The sequence below is a fragment of the Culex pipiens genome, chromosome 1 (assembly GCF_016801865.2).
Source record: "Culex pipiens pallens isolate TS chromosome 1, TS_CPP_V2, whole genome shotgun sequence".
Classification (NCBI taxonomy): domain Eukaryota; kingdom Metazoa; phylum Arthropoda; class Insecta; order Diptera; family Culicidae; genus Culex; species Culex pipiens.
The window spans coordinates 57,832,349-57,849,268 of record NC_068937.1 but is presented as its reverse complement, the minus strand read 5'-3'; the positions used below and the strand labels follow the sequence as shown (position 1 = coordinate 57,849,268).

The window sequence follows — 16,920 nt, the reverse complement described above, 5'->3', positions numbered from 1 at the left end:
GAAAATGTAGGATTTTTTTCATTGACGAGTATACATTTTCAAACAAAAACATGGAAGCTTTAAAAACAATTTGAAAAACGACAGTGTACTGGGAGAACGAAAAAATCTGTTTTCGAGTGGTTTGTTAGTTTGGTACATACATTAAACAAGTCCAGTTTTTTGTCAATGACTTTCAAGAAACATACAATAGCTCTTGATTCTTTAAAACTCTAAACTGAAGATTTGCTAATATTTGCATTAACTGTCCATTTCACCCTAAATAAATAAATAGAAGTAATATCCCAACATTTTAATTTAATATTTCGACATCATTTTTTGGTTGCTATGTCTTGCACGGCTTCGTCGCGTTGTGTCTGCAGTGGCTTTAAATGAAATATCTATAAATCATGCATCTTTTACACTGTACAATCTGTACTATTTAGTAATAAAAACAAACTAACTCTGGAGCCATCCGTGGATAGGGCGTCCTAAAATGCTAATGCTAATGCTAATCATTTTTTGGTTGCTATGTCTCTCATTTCAAACCTAACATATATTTACAATTTTACTGCAATGTTTGTAAAATGAAGTACAAAAATTGTCCAACATAAACTTGAAAATAATTAGTAGTTGCTGAATTTCAAGCAGGTAGGTAATAAAGAGTTTACCTCAACTACAGAGTATATCTTTGCAGGTTATTTTTCTGTTAAAAGGAAAATAACCTTGAATTTAATTCAATACTTAATAAAATTAATTATGCTAAAACACACGATCAGAACTCAACGCGAGAAGCCTGATATTGGTTAAGTAAAAAAAAATGACCTCGTGTTTTGTTTACTAAAGGAAACAATATTGAAAATGGGATTAGAACGTCATTTTTTGTATTAAATGTTGTAAATGATTCTTTTCAAATAATGAGCCTTTAAATGATCCATTTAATGAAATAACAAAATTAAACATTACCTTGGGTTTGTTAGCGGCCTGCGGGCGCCATTACATTTAGGTGCAGGATCTTAAACGTTCCAAAAAAGTATGAGGGGACACGGGGAGAGAAAAGTACGGTACGGCCACACACAAACAAATATGTTCAGTCAAATACAACTGCGCACACACGTATTACAAGAAAACATAACAAAGTACAAAGAACGAGTGCCAATTCGAACAGAAACCATGTTTTTTTACAGTTTGTGTAACGATAATAGAACATGAAAACACACGCACGCACACTCTGAAAATAGGGGCGCAATTTGCACATAGAAATAGTTTTTTTTTTCGTCGAATTGAAGTTTCCAAACTAGTAACGTACACGAAGTTTATTTCTTAAGGAAAAGAGAAATTTTGAATATTTTGTACGGGAGGTCATGTGGGAAGCGAAGTTTATAGGAGATATTTACAAAAAGAGTAGTAACTATAGCGTTACGAACCTTTCATGCGGGCTCCGCCGCCATGCTTTCCACCGTGCTCGAAAGACCGTGCCGCCCTCGGTTCATCCGGGCTGAGAGGCCGCTGGGTCTGCTGCTGGGCGGCCAGCTCTTCACTGAGTCGTTTTGCGAGATCCATTGCCTCGTGGCCGGACACCGTGTGACACGAGCCAATCGGGATCGGTTCGGAGGATTTGATCTTGCGCATTTTGCGATCTTTATTTTTTATTGTGTCTGAAAAAGACTGCAAAGAGGGTTAGCAATATAAGAACAAATATTCATGTTATGCATCTTACATCTCTGGGAAGAGTTTGTCCGGATCCGTGTGAGTTTTCGTCTTCTGTGTCGTTTTCTTCGTCAATACGGGACGTACTCTCCTCATCGCCGCTCTGAAATTTTGAAAGTTAATTAAATTTTGTAATTAAGCAATTTCAGACAGAAGCATTTTCGTACAACTACACTCAAAATCAGAAGTACCCTTTAAAAAGGGTTTTATCTACCCTTTATCTGTCATCCCATAGAAAAAGGTGCAGGTGGTTATGTTACACATGACCAGTATGACAAAGAACTTTGCAAGATGATTGTTGAAATTTTCGATTAGAATGTCCGCTCTAAATTTCCCCATGATTCCCTTATAATTAACGTCCTATCGAACTAACGGGACGGAAATTGCAAGTGGAGCTGAAATAGAAATCGAGGTGAAATCAATTGACTTTCCTTCACCACTCGAAAGTTACCAAGATGCGGGAATGTTTTTGCAAGGCTGTTGCAAGCAATCGGCGGCAGCAAATGAAATTTGAACAGCAGACATTAAAACTGCCCTTTACAGGGCTTTAATTGATTACGAGATAGTTATTCTAAATTTCCAGAAACAGATTTTCGCAGCGGCACAAAAAAATGTGCATCGCAGTAATCTATTTATTACTTCCTGCCTAACAAGCAATTTATTTTAATTGCTTAACTTCAGATAATGGCCAAATGCAACTTTTTATGTCCAGTATCAAAAATCATAAAGTTTGATACCCATATTGCCCCAACTCTTACGGTTCGGCAAATGTCCCCCCCATCGGAACATCCCCGGGGCCTCCGGCCACTCCAGATTGTGCCCACTATTGCCGAAATGTCAAATTTCATGTCCAGTATCAAAAACCATAAAGTTTGATACCCATATTGCCCCAACTCTTACGGTTCGGCAAATGTCCCCCCCATCGGAACATCCCCGGGGCCTCCGGCAACTTCGGACTGTGGCCACTACTGCCGAAATGTCAAATTCAAAAATCATAAAGTTTGATACCCATATTGCCTCAACTCTTACGATCCGGCAAATGTCTTTCCATTTAAACATCCGCGGGGCCTCCCGCCACTCCGGATTGTGACCATTACTGCCGAAATGTCAAATTTCATGTCCAGTATCAAAAATCATAAAGTTTGATACCCATATTGCCCCAACTGTTACGGTCCGGCAAATGTCCCCCCATCGGAACATCCGCGGGGCCTCCGGCCACTCCAGATTGTGCCCACTATTGCCGAAATGTCAAATTTCATGTCCAGTATCAAAAACCATAAAGTTTGATACCCATATTTCCTCAACTCTTACGGTTCGGCAAATGTCCCCCCATCGGAACATCCGCGGGGTCTCCGGTAACTCCAGATTGTGGCCACTATTGCCGAAATGTCAAATTTCATGTCCAGTATCAAAAACCATAAAGTTTGATACCCATATTGCCCTAATTCTTACGATACGGCAAATGTCCCCCCATCGGAACATCCGCGGGGCCTCCGGCCACTCCAGATTGAGGCCACTACTACCAAAATGTCAAATTTCATGTCCAGTATCAAAAATCATAAAGTTTGATACCCATATTGCCCCAACTGTTACGGTCCGGCAAATGTCCCCCCATCGGAACATCCGCGGGGCCTCCGGCCACTCCAGATTGTGGCCACTACTGCCGAAATGTCAAATTTCATGTCCAGTATCAAAAACCATAAAGTTTGATACCCATATTGCCCCAACTCTTACGGTTCGGCAAATGTCCCCCCCATCGGAACATCCCCGGGGCCTCCGGCAACTTCGGACTGTGGCCACTACTGCCGAAATGTCAAATTCAAAAATCATAAAGTTTGATACCCATATTGCCTCAACTCTTACGATCCGGCAAATGTCTTTCCATTTAAACATCCGCGGGGCCTCCCGCCACTCCGGATTGTGACCATTACTGCCGAAATGTCAAATTTCATGTCCAGTATCAAAAATCATAAAGTTTGATACCCATATTGCCCCAACTGTTACGGTCCGGCAAATGTCCCCCCATCGGAACATCCGCGGGGCCTCCGGCCACTCCAGATTATGGCCACTACTGCCGAAATGTCAATTTTCATGTCCAGTATCAAAAACCATAAAGTTTGATACCCATATTGCCCCAATTCTTACGGTCCGGCAAATGTCCCCCCATCGGAACATTCGCGGGGCCTCCGGCCACTCCGGATTGTGGCCACTACTGCCGAAATGTCAAATTTCATGTCCAGTATCAAAATCCCTAAAGTTTGATACCCATATTGCTCCAACTCTTATGGTTCCGCAAATGTCCCCTTATCGGAACATCCCCGGGGCCTGCGGCCACTCCAGGTGGTGGCCACTACTGCCAAAATGTCAAATTTCATGTCCAGTATCAAAAACCATAAAGTTTGATACCCATATTGCCCCAACTCTTACGGTCCGGCAAATGTCCCCCCATCGGAACATCCGCGGGGCCTCCGGCCACTCCGGATTGTGGCCACTACTGTCGAAATGTAAAATTTCATGTCCAGTATCAAAAACCATAAAGTTTGATACCCATATTGCCTCAACTCTTACGGTCCGGCAAATGTCCCCCCATCGGAACATCCGCGGGGCCTCCGGCCACTCCAGATTGTGGCCACTATTGCCGAAATGTCAAATTTCATGTCCAGTCTCAAAAACCATAAAGTTTGATACCCATATTGCCCCAATTCTTACGGTCCGGCAAATGTCCCCCCATCGGAACATCCGCGGGGCCTCCGGCCACTCCGGATTGTGGCCACTACTGCCGAAATGTCAAATTTCATGTCCAGTATCAAAATCCCTAAAGTTTGATACCCATATTGCTCCAACTCTTATGGTTCCGCAAATGTCCCCTTATCGGAACATCCCCGGGGCCTGCGGCCACTCCAGGTGGTGGCCACTACTACCAAAATGTCAAATTTCATGTCCAGTATCAAAAACCATAAAGTTTGATACCCATATTGCCCCAACTCTTACGGTCCGGCAAATGTCCCCCCATCGGAACATCCGCGGGGCCTCCGGCCACTCCGGATTGTGGCCACTACTGTCGAAATGTAAAATTTCATGTCCAGTATCAAAAACCATAAAGTTTGATACCCATATTGCCTCAACTCTTACGGTCCGGCAAATGTCCCCCCATCATAACATCCGCGGGGCCTCCGGCCACTCCAGATTGTGGCCACTATTGCCGAAATGTCAAATTTCATGTCAAGTCTCAAAAACCATAAAGTTTGATACCCATATTGCCCCAATTCTTACGGTCCGGCAAATGTCCCCCCATCGGAACATCCGCGGGGCCTCCGGCCACTCCGGATTGTGGCCACTACTGCCGAAATGTAAAATTTCATGTCCAGTATCAAAAACCATAAAGTTTGATACCCATATTGCCTCAACTCTTACGGTCCGGCAAATGTCCCCCCATCGGAACATCCGCGGGGCCTCCGGCCACTCCAGATTGTGGCCACTATTGCCGAAATGTCAAATTTCATGTCCAGTCTCAAAAACCCTAAAGTTTGATACCCATATTGCCCTAACTCTTACGGTCCGGCAAATGTCCCCCCATCGGAACATCCGCGGGGCCTCCGGCTACTCCGGATTGTGGCCACTACTGCCAAAATGTCAAATTTCATGTCCAGTATCAAAAACCATTAAGTTTGATACCCATATTGCCCCAACTCTTATGGTTCGGCAAATGTCCCCCCATCGGAACATCCGCGGGGCCTCCGGCCACTCCGGATTGTGGCCACTACTGTCGAAATGTAAAATTTCATGTCCAGTATCAAAAACCATAAAGTTTGATACCCATATTGCCTCAACTCTTACGGTCCGGCAAATGTCCCCCCATCATAACATCCGCGGGGCCTCCGGCCACTCCAGATTGTGGCCACTATTGCCGAAATGTCAAATTTCATGTCAAGTCTCAAAAACCATAAAGTTTGATACCCATATTGCCCCAATTCTTACGGTCCGGCAAATGTCCCCCCATCGGAACATCCGCGGGGCCTCCGGCCACTCCGGATTGTGGCCACTACTGCCGAAATGTAAAATTTCATGTCCAGTATCAAAAACCATAAAGTTTGATACCCATATTGCCTCAACTCTTACGGTCCGGCAAATGTCCCCCCATCGGAACATCCGCGGGGCCTCCGGCCACTCCAGATTGTGGCCACTATTGCCGAAATGTCAAATTTCATGTCCAGTCTCAAAAACCCTAAAGTTTGATACCCATATTGCCCTAACTCTTACGGTCCGGCAAATGTCCCCCCATCGGAACATCCGCGGGGCCTCCGGCTACTCCGGATTGTGGCCACTACTGCCAAAATGTCAAATTTCATGTCCAGTATCAAAAACCATTAAGTTTGATACCCATATTGCCCCAACTCTTATGGTTCGGCAAATGTCCCCCCATCGGAACATCCGCGGGGCCTCCGGCTACTCCGGATTGTGGCCACTACTGCCGAAATGTCAAATTTCATGTCCATTATCAAAAACCCTAAAGTTTGATACCCATATTGCCCTAACTCTTACGGTCCGGCAAATGTCCCCCCATCGGAACATCCCCGGGGCCTCCGGCCACTCCAGTCCAGGTGGTGGCCAGTTCCAATGATCGACTCCCGCGACTGGCATGTCTTAGCTGGTCCTTGCCTCCAAGCCATCTGCACCCGGACCTCCAGGCCGTCTGCTACCGGGCCACCAGGCCATCTGCTTCTGATGCTAGTTCTGATGTGTTCTCGTCGACGTCCAGCAATAGAATGAATTTTCGGGACCGACCGAGCCGAGTTTTGTTGGCTCATCGACGATCCGAAAATTATGAGGTGGAGTGGGGGTGATTTTAGATACATCAATCTCACGTCTCTCGATTGACTGATTGGGAAACGTTCGTTCATCCAACCAGCGTGCACCAAAAAGAGGGGAAATTTGCCGAGAGGGGAATTCGTCACGTAACGTTTTCGCTTCGCGAAAATTTTGGATTGACACCACGTATAGAAACCTTAGGACAAAGTTCTTTGTCAAAAAAAACCCTTTTTGAGGGTTACTTCCACCCTTTTTTCAAGTTTACCGGTAGTAACCCTTTTCAAAAGGGTGACGACGGGTGAACTTGAAAAAAAGGGTGGAAGTAACCCTCAAAAAGGGTTTTTTTTCTTTGGGATGACAGATAAAGGGTAGATAAAACCCTTTTTGAAGGGTACTTCTGATTTTGAGTGTAGAGTGTAACAAAAATAGCTTTTTGGCAGGCATTTAGGGGGTTATTCTGGTGAGCGTACTGAGCCCAAACCCCAAATATGATCTTGATTGTATTGTATTTTGAATAGGATTTAAATAATAAATAGATTTTTTTTTTCAATGGTGTAAATTTTTGAGGCACTTTGACCACTGGTGCGTTTACTTTCGACATCACTGGCGTGATCCTTGCCTTTTTTTGGTGAATACAACATTGAAGTTTTGAGCAATCTGAAGCTAGGTTCAGGTCGACCCATCCCAAACTTACCGCATTTTTCGATGTAACGGAATCGTTCCGGCTGTGGGGCCTAAATCCGGGGCCGGGCGGAAGGTTCTTTTGAACACAACAATTTACCCCCGGAGAAAAGTGAAGTTCTACGTGGAATCGTTCCTCAGAAAAGGGATCCTTCGTTGGGTCCTCGTACAGCATTATCACTATTTGGGACATGTAGTTCAACTCGGACACCATCGAAACATATTCCATGGCGCGTCGCCATTGTTCGTCAGTCAGGACATTCAGAAGTCCTCCATATCGTAGCACCGTCAACAGCGAATGTACGTGGCTTTCGCTGGTGAAATAGAGTCGAGTTCGGACGTGTCTCCCAGGACTCGAAACACCGTGGCTGTAGCGAGGGTTTAACCGGTTGACGCTTTCGTCACCGAGTTCTTCAATGTTGCGCTGCAGGTCGGCTCGGATTTTCTTCAACAGTGGCGTGCAAATTCCCTGTCCGATTGTCAATTTCTCGTGCACCGTCAGTCCATATTCCTGTGGAATCACAACGTCAGCCAAGTATTTGGCGTAGATGTAAAGCTCTTCCGCTAGATCAAACTGCAGCGTGTGTTGATTGTGTTGTAAGTCGTACTTTATACAATCGTAAATGTCCGGAATCTTTGAAATGTCAAAATTTTTGTTCTTTGTGCAGAAATCCTTCTCTATTTTTCCCCACCGGCGACCCATAAGTTCCCATGTTTCCCCATGATACAGGACAGCATCCCTGGTCTTGGGATCATCTCGTTTAACCCCCACAACCGTCAACAGTGATTGTATCAACGAATGCACGTGTGCACAGCATTTCACAGGATTCTTAACAAAATCCATCGCCAAATTTATACTAATCGCATTTCCAGGATTAATTGCAGCCCGATCTTCGACCGTAAAATCTCGATCAATTTGCATCAGCTCGTGTAGCCGAGATTTGGCCATGTTCTGATATTTACTCGAATCACAGTCATTGTCCAGCAACCCATTCGTGTTTGCACTCTTAACCATTTGCACCAAAATCGGCGTCAGTTCGCCTTCCAAAGCCAGTAACCCCTTTGCAAATGCCGCAGCCGTCATCTGTACCCGACCTTCGTCCGACGCGTAGATCTTCAGATCGTGCCGAAATGTCGAGTGCAACCGGAGCAGGCCCAATCCTTGGGCACCGAGGCCTTCCTTCCCGTCTCCACGGCTCTGTCCACCGGGGTACATGCAGCGGAAGATTCGACCCAGCTCCTCAGCTTGAATGCGACCCGCCGGCGTGAGTTCGCCACCCCACTTTAATATCAGCACCAGCGAAGGTTCCTTTGGTGCATCTACTGTTCCACAGGGACACGACGAGGCGAGGGCGCGCGGGGAGATTGTTTGAAACAGAAGAACAGCATTAGATCAGGCCATCATCGATTGTTGAAGGTGAAAACAAAATCAAAATCATTCCAAAATGGTTAAGCTCATTGCAGTTTAGAGAAGCAAAACAATCTTCCTACGCACAATTGTCCTATGTGTAAGATAAACTCGTAGTCAAACGGGACCATTGTACGAAGAACGACTGTACAGAGCCAATAAATTTAGAACAGGAGTTGGGCTAATGAAATAAACAACGCAAAACAAAACGTACTAGAACGGTGTTTACCATCGTCAGAGCTAGATCCACGTGGCCTGCCTTTCGGTTGATACTTCATCTGGACCTTACGGTTGATGCCGGAAAAGTGGCCGTACCTACGGGTGAAAGCGAAAGCGGTTGTTTAGATTGGTCTTTGAATTGAATATAAAGAACTCAACTAAATTAAAACTAAACAAATTATCTACATTGTAAAATAATGATTTGTTGTTCTTACATTTCCAGCACACTCTTCAGTTGCTCCAGCTTGCTTTGCTTCTCCTCAATCTCCGAGTCGGCCGCTTTGGTTTGTATTTCCGCCAGCAGCGAGCGCGCAATGTCCAGAATCTCCTGCAGCTGCTTGGGCCGCTTGAGTTTTATGTGGCCGTACTTGTAGCCGTCGTACTTTTCGAATATCTCGAAAAACTTGGGATGCCGCACTTCGACCTTCATTTTCTGCTTCGGAGTACGGTCTCCATGCCGGATGATTGCGGTGACGCACCGGAGTTCCATCATTTTTCCGAATGTGGTGGGAACGATAGGGGGGTCGTCCAGCTGAAAGGGCACCGACCATGGGATGTGCAGCGTCGGCGCCAACTCGCGCAGAATCATATTACCCAGGATTTTGGCCGAGTCGTCGTAATACTTGTTTGAATTCTTCACGAAACTGAACCCGTTCACATCACAGACGAAGGACTTTCCGTTTGCACGCAGCAGATCGAATCCGCACACGGTTTGTTTGAAGGCCAGGCAAACCTTGCGCGAAATCAACTTTTCTGCGTTGCTCAAAATAACGGGATAGCGGATCTCTTTTCCGTCGCTATCTCTTTCCACCTTGCCATCAAGAGCGGGGCTCTTTCTAGCCTCGGCGTGAGCATAATCCGGCCCGACGGTGTACACCTTTACGTCTGTCCCATCGGTCGGCATAAAGTCTTCGTAGATAAAAGAACCCGTCTTCCGGACACGCGACTCCGGCGAATACACGCTACTGCGGCTGCCAATCTGTAACACATTGCCGCTTGATAACGCTAAACACCAGAGCTTTTTATATAAGAACTAACCTTACGGAACAACCGTTGACTCCCACCTCCGGCAGACGTCGGGTAGTAAATGTAGATGTTGTGATCTTCCGCCGAAACTGGCTTTTCAACAAATGGTTTATTGAAGATGATTCCATTCACTTCCACGTGATCCTCGGACTCGACAAGCTCATGTTCTACAAGTATCATTCCTTAAATGTTTTAGTTCAACAAGTTGGTAGACAATACTCACGCTTTGGATCCGGCGAGTCTCTGTCGAGCACGGCATACCGCGGAATTTCGATCCCTTCCTTTTCCAAGATTGCGTACACTCGTCTTCGATCCTGCAAGGCGAGAGGGAACAAACAAAATGACCCAACCCCATTCAACTTCCGTCACCAGAGTTTATACAAACGACCCTTACTACCTGTATATCAAACTGCATGTGCAAATTGTTTATCACGTACGGTTGTCTCAATTGCGCATACTGGATTGCCTTCTCCAGCGGGAATCCCTTGGAGTGAAAGGAAATTAAACAATCGCAGAGTGGCCACTTCTCCACAGGTTCCTTAAGAATCACTTCCTCGCTGAACACAACCATCTTGATGAACTCAAATTCTTGCAGCCGCGTCAGGATTTCTTTCATCGGCTTCGACTGGGACTTTTTGGCCATCGCGCAAACTGCCACCACAACCTGCTTGCCGGATGTGGACGAATCGTCCGAATCCAGGCCATCGTTGGAGTCCAAATCTCCCTGTAAAAAAAGAAACAAAACCAAGATTACTTTAGATCGCGATCAAAAAATCTAAAAAAAAGTATTTTTAAAACCAAAATTTACATCGTACATTCATACATTCATCACAGTAACAGATGTAATCGTCATCATCGTCGTAACTGTACAAGGTTTCATCCTGATAACCGCCCTGATCGTAGCCGTGGGCGTCGGAAAATTCCATATCACCATCGTGCGCCGGACCATCGGCTTCAACACCCCCGGATGTACCGGAATCGGCAGTTCTGCTTCGACGGTGAGTTCGACGTGGCTTTTTCAACCGCCACCAATCTTTCAGCCAGGACCATTCCATTGTTTGAGGTGTCCTTTCAGCAGAGTTCACTTTTTGCTATCACTGGGCGTTGCATAGTTCATTGTTTCCGAAAGTGCTTATGCGATTGATCAAAATGTAGCGATCGCCTTTTCTAAACTCGATTGCGTAAGGATTTACAGTTTGAGAGATTCGTCCTTTTTTCCGTCTATGGGTTATTCCAGGTCAACTTTTGAACTGAACAATCAGATGCAAATCATTGAACATTTTTAATAAAATATCCTTGTTCAGTCTTCACTAGAACCATCTTGTTGTAAACGCGCTCTTCGCAACACCGTAGTAACAGTTCAATAGGGCGTATCTGCGTTTGTAAACAAACAGTCTATCCCTTTTGCTCAAGTGACAGTTCACGTAAAGTAAGAGGGGGATAGACTGCTTGTTTACAAACACAGATTCGCCCTATTGAACTGTTACTACGAATAAATTTATGGTAATATGCGTGCATACAGTTTCAAGCAACTATCAAACACGTGTAACCGAGCTGTGCTGAATTCCAAATTGCCGTGGTGAGTTTTCGATCATTCAATTTGACCGTTAAATTGCTGGTTGATAAATTTTGAGTGAGATTTACGTCTTTTAGTATATGTTTGTACATTGAAAATCTGTGTTAACTTTGAACTGCGTGTATATATGAACTTTAACACCAATTAATCATTCGTAATCAAACCGTTTATTGTTAGAGTACAAGATTAACACATATACGTTTCATATAAGCGGTAAACTAGCACCTGCGATGTCAGATGAGCTCAGCTTCAAACCATCCACAGGATGGTGCAAGTCAATATTTTTGTCCAGAAGAAAAAAAAGGGGACGCGTGATTGAAAAACATTCATCGATGCTGAGCATCTCACATCGTGGGGGTACACGATTTGAACGCATTCCGCTTCCAGAAATAAAGTTGACGACCAACTCGATCAAAGTTATAAATAAGAAACCACTTGAAATACCTAGACTGCTATAAGATACATGAATGAAGATTTTTGTTTTGTAAGTATATGAAACAAAAATATTTATTAGATAGAAAAGAACTTTAATGAAGATCGAAGTAGTCAATGCAATAGGTGATCATTAACTTTAAGTTTTCCGTTCAATAAAACTTCATTCCACATTCAACTTTCCCCACAACCAGTCGTGTTTTCCCTCGCTCTCTCTAGAGGTTATGGGCCCAGGTGTGGGTGGAAAGTGTCTAAGCTTCTAGAAGATTACAAATTTTCGCAAGAAGTTTCCGCAAGAATTTTAAACAAGAAGTTCACGCAAGCAGTTTTCCTGAAGAACCGTTTTCCTCAAGAATGGCGCACGCTACGGGACCATCTCCGGTCGTCGAACGATTGCTCGACAGGGAGAATTGGTGCACGTGGAAATTTGGTATGCAGACCTACTTGGAAACGGAGGAGCTGTGGGAAGCTGTGGAACCGAACCTGAAGGATGACGGTACGCCTGAAGCAATTCCGAAGGCGAAGGACCGTAAAGCTCGAGGAAAGATTATTCTTGGCCTCGACCCTTCGTTGTACGTCCATGTCCAGGGGACAACAACGGCCAAAGGCGCTTGGGACAAGCTGGAGCAGACCTACGAAGACAACGGATTGACGCGTCGCTGGGGTCTCCTGCACAAGCTGATGACAACGAACTTGGCCAACTCCGTATCCATGGAGGCGTACGTAACGAGAATGGTTGCTACCGCAAACCAACTCGGTGGTGTCGGATTCCCGATTTCGGAAGAATGGGTTGGAATGTTGTTGCTTGCTGGCCTGCCTCAAAGCTACAAGCCGATGGTGATGGCGCTACAAAACTCTGGATCGAAGATTACGGGCGACCTGATCAAGACCAAGTTGCTGCAGGAGGATCACGAGCCGACGGAGACCATCGAACCAGCGTTTGCCGTGAAGGGCAAGCCGAGCTACAAGCAGGAGAACATTGGTAAGCCGCAGTCCAAGGGTCCAAAGTGCTATTCCTGTCACAAGTTTGGACACATCGCGCGGGATTGCTGACGACGATGGACGAGATGAAGAGTGAGGACTGGTTCTTCGATTCCGGAGCCACTTGCCATCTCACCCGGACGAAGTCGTTGCTGCGTGACGCTCATCAAGCAGATGGGAAGATGTTCGCCGCAAACAAAGGCGAAATGCAGGTCGTCGCGGAGGGCACTGCCGTGCTACATCCGACCTGTGGAGAAGAGATCGACGTCAACGGAGTGCAGCTGATTCCAGAACTGGTAGTCAATCTACTGTCGGTAGGTAAAATCGTCGATAGTGGTCACACCGTTGTTTTCGGCCAGAAGGGCTGTGAAGTGCTCGATCTCGAGGGCACGTGCATCGCGACTGGAAGTCGCTCGAACGGACTATTCAAGCTGGAACAGGACGTACCCAAGGTGCTGGTGTGTCAGCCGACAACCGTTGAGCTGTACCGGTCATTTGTCAATAAAGAACTTGACCAGATTGCGCAACGGCATGGTGACTGGAGTCCAATTCCTGGAGGCTGATAGTGCTGCTGGCTGCAAAATCTGTCCCATGGGGCGACAGACCAGGCTGCCGTTCAACAAGAGTGGAACCAGAGCGACCGAGGTGCTTGAGTTGGTGCATTCCGATATCTGCGGACCAATGGAGCAGGTATCCATCGGTGGAAGTCGATATTACATCACTTTCATCGACGATCGGACGAGGAAGATGTTCATCTACTTCCTGCGTCACAAATCCGAAGAAGAGGTGACTCGCTGCTTCAAGGACTTTCACAGCATGGCAGAGAGGCAGACAGGACACAAGCTGAAGGTTTTGCGTACGGACAACGGGACGGAGTACAAAAACAAGGGATTCGAGAAGCTCCTGAGTCAGCTGGGGATTCGCCACCAGACCACCGTTGAGTACACACCCGAGCAAAACGGTCTAGCGGAGAGGGCCAACCGGACGATCGTCGAGAAGGCACGTTGCTTGCTATTCGAGGCCAACTTGCCGAAGACGTTTTGAGCGGAAGCAGCTGCTGTTGCCGTGTATTTGATCAACCGATCTCCGTGCACGGGGATTCAGACGACACCAGAAGAAGCCTGGACTGGTCGTAAACCGGATCTGTCCAATTTGCGAGTTTTTGGGACGACAACGATGGCCCATGTCCCGAAACAGAAGCGGCGCAAATGGGATCCGAAGGCGGTTGAATGTATCCTGATCGGGTACGACGAGGAGACGAAGGGCTATCGTCTCTACAACGTGAAATCGAAGCAGATCTTCATGAGCCGGGACGTGACTTTCCTTGATGAAGGATTGGCGGATCGCGACGGAAGGACAACTCTCAAAGCAACCAACGGGCCACAGTCGACGTACGTGAGGTTGGACTTTGAAGAACTTGTTCAAGAACCAGAACCTGTTCAAGAGCCGGAACAGGCTCAAGAGCCGGAACCTGCTCAAGAACCCGAGCAAGTGGAAGAAGAGGAGGCATCCGATACAAGTTCGGACGAGTTCGAGGATGCTGATGACTCCGTGACACTTCCTGCGCTCCCGCCGCGACAATCATCACATCCGCCCCAGTCACAGGCGTTGAGGCGCAGCGGTAGGGAGCGCGCAATTCCTGGCAAGTATAAAGATTTCAATGTCCAGTGCAATGGTAAGCGCTCTTCGCGTGTTTCAGATGCCCCGATGATGGACGGACCGTCCACATCAGCTGCCCGACGAGAGAATGCTGCCAGCACTGCACCCCCGTCGTCATCAAATCAAAGACCAGTTGACGACCAGTTCAACGATAGGGGGTGCCCACCCCACGGCAAGTATTCCCATGTTGATGTCCACGATGGCGATACTGGTTCCGACTGTTCACAGCGCAATCTCGATGACCCGTGTACACACCAAGAAGCATTGACACGTGACGATTCCGACCGCTGGAGACGTGCGATGCAGGAGGAGTACGATGCTCTCATCAGCAACGGGACCTGGGAGATGACTGAACTACCAGCTGATCGGAAGGCGATTCGATGCAAATGGGTCTACAAGACGAAGGTGGACGCTGACGGCAAGGTGGATCGATATAAGGCAAGGCTGGTGATCAAAGGGTACTCTCAGCGAAAGGGGGTGGATTATGAAGAAACGTATTCCCCCGTGGTTCGTCATAGTTCCCTGCGGTACCTCTTTGCGCTCGCTGCCAGGATGAATCTCCAGATCGACCAGATAGATGTGTAACCAGTGTGTCTGTAGTGTTAAATATCGGTGTGAATCGTCGCGTTTTGTATAGTTTTTTGTGTAAATATTGCCAAGAAGACGTTGTGTTTGTCGACGGGGAACGAGGAAGTCTCCCAACAAGGCAGCAACCCGTAGCTGCACGTCCCACACTGTGCGTTGATGCCACTAGTCACCACCAGATGTCGCTAAAGAACATCGCATGGGCGGCCATTGGGGGTGGTGAATGTTCGAAGGATGCAATGACGGGTGATATGAGTTGGCACGTGAAGGTTAAAGGGGGCTTCTGGGAACCACCATCGCGATTGCTGGATCAGAAAGTCCGGTGATCAAGTTGCGAACGGTTGTCCGCAACCAAGTTAGTACCAACCCGCAATACCAGCGTTGGTAGCGTGTCCGTTGGACGGACCAGTGGAACCTGATACCATCAGGACAGCGCCCGGAACTCGCTACGTTCCGAGGAGAGACGAGAGCAGGAGCTACTCGTGTGATTTGGACATCCAGGTAGGAATGTGCCATCCCAGAAGCATCCCAATACGAGCCCCGATCCCCAGCATTAGCAATCTAACCGCCATTTTGTCCCGCGTAGGACCCCTTTGTGTTTCACGGTTCACTTTGTGAACACTTGTGGTTTTCACCCTGGCCGTGCTATTTCCGGACCGGTGAACCACCCTACGAACCGTCAGCGTCCCCGTTTGACACTGTTCGTGCGCCTGGCCGTGACCGTCAACTCCGCGACCCGAAACCCGGACTGTACCGACGGAGTCCTTGGACGCCGTCGAAGCCTGTTGCCCGTTACCAAGCACAGGAAGGACGCGGACGGCAGGCGAGGGTCCTCGAAGGCTGCAGCCGAAGCGTCGGAGGGTCCATCCGACTGACAAAGAGGCCACCCCCATTGGCGAACTGCAGGAGGAGCGTCTACGTCAGCAGGAAGGAGCAGCGACGACGGCAGAGCGGCGATACGGGGCCCCGAGCGAATCAACGGTGCACCGGAAGTGTAAAGGAAGAAAGAAGAAGGACAAGTGAGGTAGGAGATAGTATGTAAGGACGTGGGACGGGAAAGGAGTGCTAGAGGAGAGGAAGGGATCCCTGAATAAACCTGTCGACTGAAACCGGAAATAAACTGTAGTTTCCCTTAGGCAACACAGTGTTTTCTTGGCTTAGGAAATCTCGAGCGTCATGCCGATCCTGAGTGTAATCGTAGAGTACCATCCCGTGTTTAGCTCTACCATACTGGAAGCACAGCTCAGCAACCTCATGTTGTTATAGATGCCATCACCGCGTTCCTCCAAGGTGAGCTGACCGAGGAAATCTATATGGAACAGCCGCCCTGTTTTGACGACCAAGACAAGACGAAAGTTTGCCGACTCAAGAAGGCACTTTACGGCTTGAAGCAGTCCAGCCGCGTGGGAACCTCAAGCTGGATGCTGCGTTGAAGAAGTTTGGTCTCACATGTGCCGACTACGACCCATGCGTATACTACAAGGTCGTCGGAGAGAAGGTTCTGTTTCTGGCGCTGTACGTGGATGACTTGCTGATCTTCAGCAACTGCAAGCGCTGGAGGAAGGAGGTCAAGGATCAGCTTTGTGGTGAATTTCGGATGAAGGATATTGGCCCAGCTAAGCACGTCTTGGGCATTCGTGTTTCAAGGACCAAGGACTCCGTTTCACTGGACCAAGAGGTGTACGTTGAGTCTGTGTTGGCTCGTTTCCAGATGTCCAACTGCAAGCCGGTTGCCACACCGATGAACGCCGCCGAGAATCTGACCAAGTCGATGGGACCAACCGATCCTGAAGAAGCCAAGCGGATGGCGAACGTACCCTACAAGGAGGCAGTGGGCTGCCTGATGTATCTGGGACAG

The 16,920-nt window shown here is 47.4% G+C and overlaps 1 protein-coding gene across 20 annotated transcripts in view; it reads right to left on the bottom strand.

Moving 5' to 3' along the window:
* LOC120423035 (inositol hexakisphosphate and diphosphoinositol-pentakisphosphate kinase) overlaps positions 1-16,920 on the bottom strand; it is a 38,339-nt gene that overhangs the window by 13,626 nt on the left and 7,793 nt on the right. For 4 of the 20 annotated variants that reach the window (XM_039586678.2, XM_052706405.1, XM_052706404.1 and 1 more), the window contains exons 2-10: positions 10,645-10,996; positions 10,224-10,553; positions 10,053-10,143; positions 9,842-9,996; positions 9,019-9,782; positions 8,799-8,899; positions 7,190-8,499; positions 1,697-1,789; positions 1,404-1,644 (exon numbers count right to left, since the gene is read on the bottom strand). In XM_039586678.2, coding sequence (XP_039442612.1) covers positions 1,404-1,644; positions 1,697-1,789; positions 7,190-8,499; positions 8,799-8,899; positions 9,019-9,782; positions 9,842-9,996; positions 10,053-10,143; positions 10,224-10,553; positions 10,645-10,884 — 3,325 coding nt within the window. In that variant the 5' untranslated portion in view covers positions 10,885-10,996. Of the gene's footprint in view, positions 1-1,403; positions 1,645-1,696; positions 1,790-7,189; positions 8,500-8,798; positions 8,900-9,018; positions 9,783-9,841; positions 9,997-10,052; positions 10,144-10,223; positions 10,554-10,637; positions 11,080-16,920 lie in introns of those variants that run through there. The other 16 variants (XM_039586677.2, XM_039586682.2, XM_039586690.2 and 13 more) reach the window with 11 other exon arrangements.